Genomic DNA, 12585 nt, shown 5'->3' with positions numbered 1-12585 from the left:
CAGTATTTTGTAGTATGCTGATTAAAGAACTAAGAATTTTACATATAATGGTTTATTTAATCCTCAGAATAAGCAACACGATCAAGTAACTATTGCTATTATTAACAGGAAAACTAAGGCAGAGAGGTTAATTTATTTTCCTAGGAAAGTGTGTGACTGGGCTTTGAATCCAAGCAGTTTGACCTCCAAGGCTCATGTTAAGTATCATTGTGTGATGCTACTCCTTCAAAATGTTAATTCTTCTTTAGCTTAGATCTGTGCAATTCTTGCAAATTCTTTCCTAATGTCCAGAGAGATATCTCATTTCCCTTTTCATCCACCAAGAGTGAGTTTTCAAATCTGGATGCCCTTTTGCAATCACCTGGGAAATTAAAAAAATGAAAATGGATGCCCCACTCCAGGCCAACTGAAACTGAATCTGTGGGGGTGTTGCCTGCACATCTGCAGCTTTTAAAAGCTTTCTAGGTGGCTCTGGTGTACAGTGAAGGTTAAAAACTCTAATATGTGCAAATTTAAAAATAGAGAATAAGATTAAATAGTGCAGAGGTACCTAATAACATAAATCTTCGTTCACCACAAGAAATATATTTTCCAAAATATGTCTCAAATTTAAAAGAAGAAACTTATAAATAACATTATGAATTCTGAGGGTTTTTTGGTTCTGTTTCGTTGCTAGCCATTATGATTTTACATAGCAACGGTAACCATTGCTGTGACAGGTAAGTTAATTCTTGCTCTCATTTCTTCTCACCTTTCTGCCCAAGTGTATCATCTCGTTACATTCGTTATGCCTATATTGTCAGTATTTATAACCACTTCTATTCTATTCTGTCGATAGTCCATTAGGTGTCATTTTACCTGGATTCTCCATTTTTATTTATTTTTTGGATTCAGTTATTGGGTGGCTGGCTTTCATAATTGTTTTGCTTTTCTTTTTCTTTTTCTTTTTTTTTTAAGATTTTATGTATTTATTCATGAGAGACACAGAGAGAGAGAGAGAGAGAGAGAGAGAGAGGCAGAGACACAGGCAGAGGGAGAAGCAGGCTCCATGCAGGGAGCCCGACGTCGGACTCAGTCATGGGTCTCCGGGATCAGGCGGAAGGTGGCGCTAAACCGCTGAGCCACCCGGGCTGCCCTTGTTTTGTTTTTCTAAGAAAACCCTTTCCAGGGGTCTCTGAGTTCTGTTTGTAAATATCTTCTTTAAAAAAAAAAAAAAAAAAAAAAAAAGTATGATTGCATCTTGACTAGGAATAATATTTGAGTCACCCTTTATTTTTCTCCAGACTCTATGTAGGGCGTCCTATTGTGTTATGTCTATAAAATAGCTTGGCAGATTGGAGATCAGGCTGATGATTTCTCCCCTATAAGTGATTTGCTTTGTTTGACTCTAAACTTATTTATATTCACAAAGTGGGTGGTGTGTACAAGAGTATGAAACCTGTTCTAAACATTTATTTTGTAAATTTGGCATAGGAAGTATTTACTGTATTCCTGTTGAGGTGAAAGATATTGGTTGAAACTGAGTCATGAAGAGGATTTTTCTTTCTTCTTTTTAAAGAAAAGGGTGGACTTTATATTTGTAAGACACTACAGGATATGAGTTGTTTTGTTTTGTTTTTAAAGAAAAGGGTGGAAAAAATAAAGGGTGAAATGAGGCTTTTTCTAACCTTTTATTAACACGGATGATCTTATACCTGACCTTTTTCATGCTTAAGCAAAATACATTCAACATTTCATCATTAATTGTGATATTTACTGTACAATTACTTTGTAGATTGTGTTCTAGAATTTATATCCTTTCAATTTTCCAGGAATTTTTATAATGAATACTATTTAATTATATATATTATATACAGTTGACCCTTGAACAACATGGTTTTGAACTGTGCAAGTCCACTCATGTGTGGATTTTTTTTTAATGATACAGGACTGTAAGTATATTTTCTCTTCCTTGTGATTTCTTTTTTTAAAAAGAGGATTTTATTTATTTATTTCATTTTATTTGTTTGCTTGTTTATTTATTTATTTATTTATTTAACAGAGACAGAGCATGCACACAAGCAGGGGGAGTGGCAAGCAGAGGGAGAGGGAGAAGCAGGCAGAACAGAGCCTGATGTGGGACTTGATCCCAAGACCTTGGGATCATGATCTGAGCCGAAGGCAGATGTTTACCCAGCTGAGCTACCCAGGTGTCCCCTTCCTTGTGATTTTCTTAATAACATTTTATTTTCTCTAGCTTACTTTACTGTAAAAATATAATATAGAATACATAGACAAAATATGTGTTAATTGACTTGCTTATGTTTTCAGTAAGGCTTCTAGTCAACAGTAGGCTATTAGTAAAGTTTTGGAGGAGTCAAAAGTTATATACAATTTTTTCACTGTGCAGGAGATGGTACCCCAAACCCCACATTGTTCAAAGGTCAACTGTATATGCATGTATCTCTCTTTCTATTTATCTCTATCTCTCTCCATCTGTCATACTTACAATATGTTAAAGTGATTTTTAAATGTAAACTAACCTTTCATTCCTGGCACAAATTTAATTTTGCCGTGGTAGCTGATCTTTTTTCTAATATCTTTCTAGAATAGTTTACTAATATTTTAGTTTTTTGCTTTAGTTTACATGAGTGATGATTTGTAATTATTCTCTGTACTTTTTAGGGTTTTGTTTTGTTTTGTTTTTGTTTTTGTTTTTGTTTTTTTGCAAATCTCAACAATTGTAGTATATTCCCTCTTTGTAGGCTTTGAGAGAATTTCTAGAAAAGTGAAATTGCTTGTTTCTTAAATTCTGTAGAATTTACTGGTAAGATTATTTGGACCTATTATTTCTTTATACTTCTTGTTTTTTTAATCAATCTTTGTCCATAGTAATTATCATCTTAGTACACAAGATGACAAGATTCTTTATTTTTTTCTAGTTTAATGATGCACTTAATGTGGAAGTTCTACCAAATATTATATACATTACCTCAATCTCATGTGGCTGATCTTCTAATTATTATATTTGGCAGGTCTTATAATTATTTAGAGCTCACATATCTTCATGATTCAATTACCTTTAGAAACAAGATGGTTTCTGCATTAAAGTATATATTACTTTGCATTTCTAAAGTGCTTTAAAATAATTAAAAATGTACTATGTTATCTTCTGAATGTAGGCACAAAAATCCTCAAAAATACTAGCAAACAGAATCCAGAAACATTTTATTTATTTATTTTTTTTAATTTTTATTTATTTATGATAGTCACACAGAGAGAGAGAGAGAGAGAGAGAGACAGAGATGCAGGCAGAGGGAGAAGCAGGCCCCATGCTCTGGGAGCCGGACGTGGGATTCGATCCCAGGTCTCCAGGATCGCGCCCTGGGCCAAAGGCAGGCGCCAAACTGCTGCGCCACCCAGGGATCCCCCAGAAACATTTTAAAAGGATTAAACAAAATTACTACATGAGATTTATCCCCAGAGTGCAAGATTGATTTACATAGGAATTCTGAGGTGCCTGGGTGGCTCACTCTGTTAAGCCTCCAACTCTTGGCTTTGTCTCAGGTCATGATCTCGGGTTTGTGAGATTAAGCCCTGCGTTGGGCTCCCTGTTCAGTGGGGAGTCTGCTGGAGATTCTCTCCCTCTCCCTCTGCCCATTACCCTGCTCTCTCTCCCTCTCTCTCTAAAATAAATACATCTCTAAAAAGGAATAGAATTCTAATCAATGCAAAACTCCATATTAATAGAATATTAAGGGAAGTAAAAGAGACCATTCCAAAGGACACAACAACAATGAAAACACATATCTAGCAAGAGACTTATACCAAGAATATATAAAAACACAGCACAATAATAAAACAACAAATAACCAAATTAAAAAGAAAAAACAGGGGGCATCCCAGGTGGCTCAGCGGTTTAGCACCCCCTTCAGCCCAGGGCATGATCCTGGAGACCCAGGATGGAGTCCCACATCGGGCTCCCTGCATGGAGCCTGCTTCTCCCTCTCCTGGTCTCTGCCTCTCTGTCTCTCTGTGTCTCTCTGTCTCTCATGGGTAAATAAATAAAATCTTAAAAAAAAAGAAGAAGAAGAAAAGGAGATAAGCAAATGGTCAATGAGCACATGAAGAGACTCAGTATAATACTAGTCATTAGGGAAATGCAAACCAAAAGCACAGTGTCCTAGCACTTGACACCAACTTGGATGACTAAAATTTTAAAAAAAGGGAAAAGAAAAACTATGACAAGAATTGGGGAAGATTTATGGAAATTGGAACCTTGCACATTCCTAGAGAAATTGTAAATGATGCAACCACTTTGGAAAACAGTTTAATGTTAAAGAGTTTAACATTTCTCAAAATGGTAAAAAAAAAAAAATAGATTATTTGTCTATGAGAACAGAGAATACTATGATTCAGCAATTCCATTCATTTGTTTATACTCAAAATGTTTGAAAATACATATATTCTCACAAAAATTCTTAAATAAATGTTAATAGCCAAAGTGTGGAAGCAGCCCAAATGCCAATAAACTGATGAAAGGATAAACAAAATGTGGTGTATATATATAGTCATAAAATGGAATGTTATTAAGCTATGAAAAGAAACAAAGCACTGATACATGCTAAGGCATGGATGAACCTTGAAAACATTATGCTGGGATCCCTGGGTGGCGCAGCGGTTTGGCGCCTGCCTTTGGCCCAGGGCGCGATCCTGGAGACCTGGGATCGAATCCCACGTCCGGCTCCCGGTGCATGGAGCCTGCTTCTCCCTCTGCCTATGTCTCTGCCTCTCTCTCTCTCTGTGTGACTATCATAAATAAATAAATAAATAAATAAATAAATAAATAAATAAATAAATAAAAAGAAAACATTATGCTAAGTAAAAGAAGCCATAACACAAAAGGACACATATCTTGATTCCATTTCTCTGACGTGTTTAGAATAAGCAAATCCATAGTGATTGAAAGTAGGTTTGTTTTTTTCCAGTGAGTGAGGGAAGAGGGAAATGGGGAATGATAGCTAATGAGTATGAGGCTTCTTTATGTGTTGATAAAATTATGCTAAAATTAAATAGTGGTGATGATCTCACAGCTCTATAAATATATTAAATAATTTAATGAATTGGACAGTTGAATTGGATAAAATTTATGTTATATGAGTTATATATCAATAAAGCTGTTCTAAAAATGTACTGTTTTAATCACCTAAAATGTAACTTAAATAATTTTTTTATAAAAGATTTTATTTATTTGTTTGAGAGAGAGAGCTCATAAGCAGGGAAAAAGAGCAGTGGGAGAAGCAAACTTCCTGCTGAGCAGGGAGCCTGATGCAGGATTTGATCTAAGGACTCTAGGATCATGACCTTAACTGAAGGCAGATTATTAACTAACTGAGCCACCCAAGTGCCCAATTTAAATAATTATTATGCTATTCATAAACATAATATGTGCACTTATTGCTTTAATGCATAAAATGATTCAGTTTTATGTTTAGCAGTTATATCTCTAATTCATAACACTAGGAGTATTTTAATATTTCTGAATATTTGAAGTAATGTAATGTATAAACAGGTTAAATACAACTTCTAAATTAAAATTTAAAATAAAAAAATGATTTTGCTAAACTTTTTATATTTCAGTAGGTTTTAAGTGGGACCTGAAATCCTGTATTCATAACAAACTTCTAGTTGATAAAGGTGCTGCTGATTCACATAGCACACTTTGGGTAGCAAAATCTTGGAGTATACAAAAGAGAGTAGCCTAGATCAAAGGAATTAACAAAAAAGCAGAGAAAATCCTTGATATACCTAAGGTTGTGGTAAACTGGTGGAGGCTTGTAAGCAGCCTTCTTGTGAATGATAGGCTATAGGTGTGGGATCAGATCAGAGAAGTGTGGTTTTTACTTCTCAACACTGTTTTGGAGGATTATTGCCATTCTCTTTGCACAGAGAGCCATGTTTGAACAGCAACAATTCATGCCAACTGCTGTTTAAGAAATAACACAGCAGCTCCAAAGTTGTAGTGGACTGAACACCAATAGGTGCCACTGGTTTTGCACTCAGGGAGATAAAGGACTGGAAAGACCTTTAGCTACCACCCTTAAAATTACAACAAAAACATATACAAAACAACAGCAAATACCATTTAAATAGCAAATCCCCAAATGCATTAAGCTCTCCTGGGAAGCTAAGGCTGTAGGACAACAAAGTACCCTGAAGTCCAAGAAGGACGAGGTGTTTACAGGAAGAAATTAGATGATAGTAATTATCTACTTGTGGTATAGACAGCTGGAGACTGATAAGAAGAGTTGAGTTAGGTGGCTGGTGAATTGGTAGAGACCAAGTATACACTAGTGAGAGAGCATGAAGTCCTAGGGGCCTCAGCAATAGAGAAAGTTTGCATGTCTTACAGAGTTTTACCCCACAAACGTCTCTGGTTGCTCACAGACATGACTGAGGAGTGAGTCTGGAGAATGTGTTCCTCATAGTGTAGACCTGGGGGGAGGGGCAAGCAACTTGCCCAACTTCTCTATTCCCTATAGAACAAAAAACGTTAATAAATAGGAAGAAGGACCACACATACAGTCATCTTCAGGGCCGTGATGAAAACACATTGCAGCTATAAAAAGAAACTGAATAATAATAATTAGCAACAACAAATCACCTCTAACCTTGAAAAAGGGGCTGGAATTCAATATGACAGTCAAGTAGAAAATCCCAAAGCATCTACAAAAAACATCCTAGAATTAGTATAGGGTTTGTTATGGTTGTAGTTTGATAAATAATCAGTATATAAAAATACTGTTTCCATATAGTGGCAGTAAACAATTGGAATTTGCAATAATAAAATATATATATGTATTATTATATATATATAATTATACATGTTATTTACCATAGCAATATAGAATAAAATGCTTAAGTATGAACCCAACAAAATATGCACAGGATATATGTACTAAGCATTATGAAACAAGAAAGAAATCAAAGAGAACTAAATAAATAGAGAAATATACCATGCACATGGGGGTAGAAGACAAATAGTAAGATATTTTATTGTCAAATTGATCTATAGATTCAATATAACCCTAGTGAAAAATCCTACTTCCCTTTTTTTTTGTAGATATCAATTAGTTGACTCTACAGTGCAAATGGAAATGTTGGGGGTGATGAAACTTTTCTGTAATGGAAATATGATAAATACATGACAATATGTCTCTCAAAATCCTAGAAATTTACAACACAAAGAAAGAATGCTAGTACATGTGTTTTTTTTTTTTAATCAGCCAAAACATGGAAGTAATTCAGGATGAAATGTAGACTATAACAAGTGAATCTAACTGCATTGCAAATGTTTGACAACCTCACTGAATATAATGGACAAGAAAGGTTCTGACTAAATTATCTTGTGAAAACAATCATGACTGAATACTGTAGAACTAAAGACTAAAGGAATGGTGCATGCACATGTTACTTTAGTTTCTTGTAGGGGTATGGGGTTGCAATTTTGAAATTGCTTTATATGTATACTAGGGTTGAACAAATAAGTAAATATGTTGTTGGTAATGAGAGCCAGGCTTTTCAGTATTGAAGAACCGAGTTAGAAATAAGGAAAGGGGGAAGGTTATAATGAGTCCTGTGGTGCTGTATTGCAGTTGGTGGAGTTGGAAGTAACAGCGTAACAGTTATTGTTATATTGTAATCTATCTATTAGCTTTCAGTTAGGAGATTTTTCATTACTTGTTTTCTTGTTACAGATGTGACCTATCCTCAACAAGATGTTGAACATTTTTAGGGGAATTTCTGTCTCTTTAATGATACAAGATGATATTGGGATGTTTAGAGATCTTTGTCTATATCAAATACTGTCCGGTTCACAATCAACTTGAAAGACTAGTAAATTGCCTTTTTCAGATTAAAGTTAGATTTGCTTACAGTTCTTAGAAAAATGTGAGACCCTTTGCTTTTATTAAAAGCCATAGGTGGCACATAAACGTTAAGAGAAGCACTTTTAGGTTATAAACATCCAGCCTGCCAGAAATGTGCATTTTGAACTCATTACTTTGATTGCATCACATTATATATCAGATATAGTTATTTATAAGTCTTTGTCAGCAAAAAAATATATACTTTGAAATATATAGTTCTTTGCTGTGCATTAGCTGAAAATTTCTAGTGATCTTTGTTTGCTAGACTGTTTCTGCAATATCGTGCTATAGAAATCCTACAGAATTGTTCAATGTTGTAGTATCTCAGATGAAAAAATAGCAGGTACTATTTTTGTGAAGTATCAAGAACATCAGTGGTTCCAGAGAAATTAGTCTTCCAGTACCAGATGTAAAGCAATCTTTTTTTTTCTTGTTTTAGAGAGAGAGAGCATGTGAGTGCATGCAAGAGGGAGGTGGAGGGTGGGGGGTAGGGGTAAGGGCAGAGGGAGATGGAGAGAAAATCTCTCAAGCAGGCTCCACACCCAGCATGGAGCCTGACACGGGTCTCAATCTCACAACCCTGAGCCTAAATCAAGAGTTGCATGCTTAATCAACTGAGTCAGCCAGACACCCCAGATGTACAGTAATCTTGATTTGTGAAGTTAATATACATATCATGAAGATATCCTGTCATAGTTTCTTATTCACAGAAAATGAGAAACAAAGAATTTGCAAGGACTTAGGAAGATAGCCAATTTTTCCCCTTGTTTTCAGACAAGACATCATCTCAAACCTATAAGAATCTAGGTCCTTTTGGAAACTTTTTTGTTTGTTTTTTGGTTTTGGCTTTGATTTCTTTTTAAGTTTTTATTTTAATTCCAGTTGCTTAACGTACAGTGTTATGCTAGTTTTAAGTGTACAACATAGAAATTCAATAACTCCGTGTATCACCCAGTGCTCATCACAAGCGTACTACTTTTTAATCCTCATCATATGTATCTCCCTAACCCCTGCCATCCCCCTGCCACCACCAGTTTGTTTTCTATGATCAAGGATCTGCCTATTGGTTTGTCTCTCTCTTTTCTCCCTTTGCTCATTTTTTTTTTTGTTTCTCATATACCACACAATAGTGAAATTATAAGGCACCTATCCCTCTTTAACCGACCTATTTCTCTCAGCATTATACTCTCCAGCTCCATCCACATTGTTGCAAATGACAAGATTTCATTCTTTTTCATGGCTGAATAAAATTCCATTGTATGTATATACCACATCGTCTTCATCCATTCACCAATTGATGGACACTTGGGCTGCTTCCACATTTTGGATATTGCAAATAATGCTGCTATTTACATGGAAAGATGTCTATTTATGTCTTCTGCCCATCTTTCCATTGAATTATTTGTGTTTTGGGTATTGAGTTATATAAGTTCTTTATACATTTTGAATACTAACCCTATATCAGATATGTAATTTGATAGTATCTTCTCCCATGCAGTAGGTTACCCTTTAGTTTTGTTGATTGTTTCCTTTGCTGTGTAGAAGACTTTTATTTTGATGTAGTCCCAATAGTTTATTTTTGCTTTGTTTCTCTTGCCTCAGGAGACATATCTAGAAAGAAATTTCTATGGCCAATTTCAAAGAGGTTGCTGCCTGTGTTCTAGGATTTTTGTGGTTTTAGGTTTCACATATAGATCTTCAGTTCATTTTGAATTTATATTTATGTATAGTGTAAGAAAGTGGTCCAGTTTCCTTTGCATGTTGCTGTCCAGTTTTCCAACACCATTTGTTGAAGACACTGTCCTTTTCCCATTGGATATTCTTCCCTTCCTTGTCAAAGATTAACTGGCCAAGTAGTTTTGGGTTCATTTCTGAGTTTTCTATTCTGTTCCGTTGATCTATGTCTATTTTTGTGCCAGTACCATGCTGTGTGCCACTACTAGCTTTGTAATAAAACTTGAAGTTCAGAATTGTGATGCCTCCAGCTTTGCTTTTCTTTTTCGAGCTTACTTTAGCTTTTTGAGGTCTTTTGTGGTTCTACACAGATTTTAGGATTGCTTGTTCTAGCTCTGTGAAAAATGCTATTGGTATTTTGATAAGGATTGCATTAAATGTGTAGATTGCTTTGGGTAGTATAGATGTTTTAACAATATTTGTTCTTTTAATCCATGAGCATGGAATGTCTTTCCATTTCTTTGCATCATCCTCAATTTCTTTCATCAGTGTTTTATAATTTTTAGAGCACAAGCATTTTACCACTTTGGATATGTTTATTCCTGGGTATCTTATTACTTTTGGTGCAATTGTAAATGAGACTGATTCCTTAATTTTTCTTTCTGCTACTTCATTATTAGTTTATAGAAATGCAACTGCTTTCTGTAGATTGATTATGTATCCTGCAACTTTACTGAATTTATTTATCAGTTCTAGCAGATTTTTGGTAGAGTCTTTTGGGTTTTCTATATATAGTATCATGTCATATGCAAATAGGGAAAGTTTTACTTTTTCTTTATTGATTTCGATGCTTTTTATTTCTTTTTGTTGTTTGATTGCTGTGGCTAGGACTTCCAGCACTATGTTAAATAGAAGCAGTGAGAGTGGATATCCTTATCTTATTCCTCATGTTGATGGAAAAGGTTTTTTTTCCCCCATTGAGGATCATGTTAGCTGCTGTAGGTTTCTTACATATGGCCTTAATTATGTTGAAGTATGTTCCCTCTAACCTACTTTGTTGAGGATTTTTATCATGAATGGGTATTGTACTCTGTCAAATACTATGTCTGCATCTATGGAAAGAATCATATGGTTCTTATCCTGTCAGATATTAATGGGATATATCACATTGATTGATTTAAGAATATTGAACCACCCTTGTAACCCAGGAATAAATCCCACTTGATTGTGGTGAATGATTTCTGTAATGTATTATTGGATTTCATTTGCTAGTATTTTATTGAGGATTTTTGCATCTGTGTTCATCAGAGGTATTGGCCTGTAGTTCTCTTTTTTCACGGTGTCATTTTCTGGTTTTAATATTAGAGTAATGATGGCTTCATAGAATGAATTTGGAAGTTTTCCTTCCTTTTCTATTGCATGGGATAATTTGAGAAGAATACATATTAACTCTTCTTTAAATATTTGGTAGAATTCACCTGTGAGGCCATCTGGTCCTGGACTTTAGTTTGTTGGGAGTATTCAAAAATTCTTTGCAGCAATTTCTTTGCTGATGATCAGTCTGTTCAAATTTCTATTAATTCCTATTAATTTTAATTAATGATTTGATTAAAATCATCAGTTTTGGTGATTTATATGTTTCTAGGAATTTATCCATTTCTTCTAGGTTGTCCAATTTGTTGGCATATAGTTTTTCATTTTCTCTTATTATTGTTTGGAGGTTTAAATTTTTTTTTCCCCAAAATACTACACTTTTTCTTTTCTAAGCAAAGACAAAATTTTTTAAACTATTACTCAAATTCCATAAGACATCCTTTTTCCTTTTTTTTTTTTTTAATTTTCCCCATTGTCCTTTATTCATCGATCCATTTTCCTTTTGAAGGAATAGAAAATTCCAGATCATTTATTTATTCTTTTGTATGTCACTTTGGGAGAAAACCTATTAAGGATCAATGATTCCTTGAAAACCAGTGAAATAAAGATAGACATATGTTGTTTTCCTTTGTGTTTGAACTAGGCACTAAAGGTCTCCACAATGGGAATGATTTTGAAAGCATTTTTTTCTATAATGTTTGTCAATTTTAAATACCTTCTGTATCATATAGTGATAAGATCAGAATATATTCAGACAGATACTGTAAAGGATCTTTTTAGAAAAGTAAAACTAATGTTATATTTACTCTCTTTTTTGGAACAGGAGTTATTCCATCTGAGAGATGGATAGTAAATTTTGACAGAGACCTTTTAGATGGCCTTGTTTTTGCGACACAGTTGGGAGCCTATTGTCCATTTTTGGTAAGTGTCGGTTTAATGAAGAATGGTCTTCTATTATTTGAAAGAAGAACTTGGGACGCCTGGGTAGCTCAGCAAATGAGCGCCTGCCTCTGGCTCAGGGCGTGATCCTGGGGTCCCGGGATCAGGTCCCACATCGGGCTTCCTGCCTGGAGCCTGCTTCTCCCTCTGCCTATGTCTCTGCCTCTCTCTCTCTCTCTCTCTCTCTCTATCTCTGTGTGTGTGTGTGTGTGTGTGTTTCTCTCATGAATAAATAAATAAAATCTTTAAAAAAAAAAGAACTTGGATTTCTCCATGAATCTCTTCTGAGAAAGAAATCTAGAGGACAAAGTGAAAGAAGAAGAAATGGCCAGTTCTCAGGGACTGCTGACATTCAGGGATGTGGCCATAGAATTCTCTCAGAAGGAGTGGGGATGCCTGAACCACACTCAGCGGGAACTGTACAGGGATGTGATGTTAGAGAACTACGGACACCTCCTCTTCTGGGTCTTGTTGTTTGGAAGCCAGATCTGGTCATCTTTTTGGAACAAGAGAAGGAGCTCTGGGATGTGAAGAGAAAGGAGACCGTAGACTTCCACCCAGGAATGTGAACAGAAGTATATTTGGGGTGATCCCAGGAAGCTCAAGGAAGGTATTGAGAGAAGGGAGACAGAAGAGAAGGAAGCCAAGATAGACTCTGTTAGAGTCTGATTCATTTATGAATAAAGAAAAT

The 12585-nt window shown here is 35.2% G+C and overlaps 1 protein-coding gene across 5 annotated transcripts in view; it reads left to right on the top strand.

Moving 5' to 3' along the window:
- The window catches only part of CFAP47 (cilia and flagella associated protein 47), a 502530-nt gene that overhangs the window by 203901 nt on the left and 286044 nt on the right, over positions 1 to 12585 (top strand). For all 5 annotated transcript variants that reach the window (XR_012026084.1, XR_012026085.1, XM_072815366.1 and 2 more), the window contains exon 34: positions 11779 to 11876. Coding sequence is in view for 3 of the 5 variants with exons in the window: in XM_072815366.1 (XP_072671467.1) it covers positions 11779 to 11876 (98 nt within the window). In the remaining 2 variants the exon portion in view is untranslated. The remainder of the gene's footprint in view (positions 1 to 11778; positions 11877 to 12585) is intronic.

Source organism: Canis lupus, chromosome X (assembly GCF_048164855.1).
Source record: "Canis lupus baileyi chromosome X, mCanLup2.hap1, whole genome shotgun sequence".
In the NCBI taxonomy this organism is placed as follows: domain Eukaryota; kingdom Metazoa; phylum Chordata; class Mammalia; order Carnivora; family Canidae; genus Canis; species Canis lupus.
The sequence above is the reverse complement of the archived record's forward strand: the minus strand, read 5'-3'. Positions and strand labels throughout refer to the sequence as shown.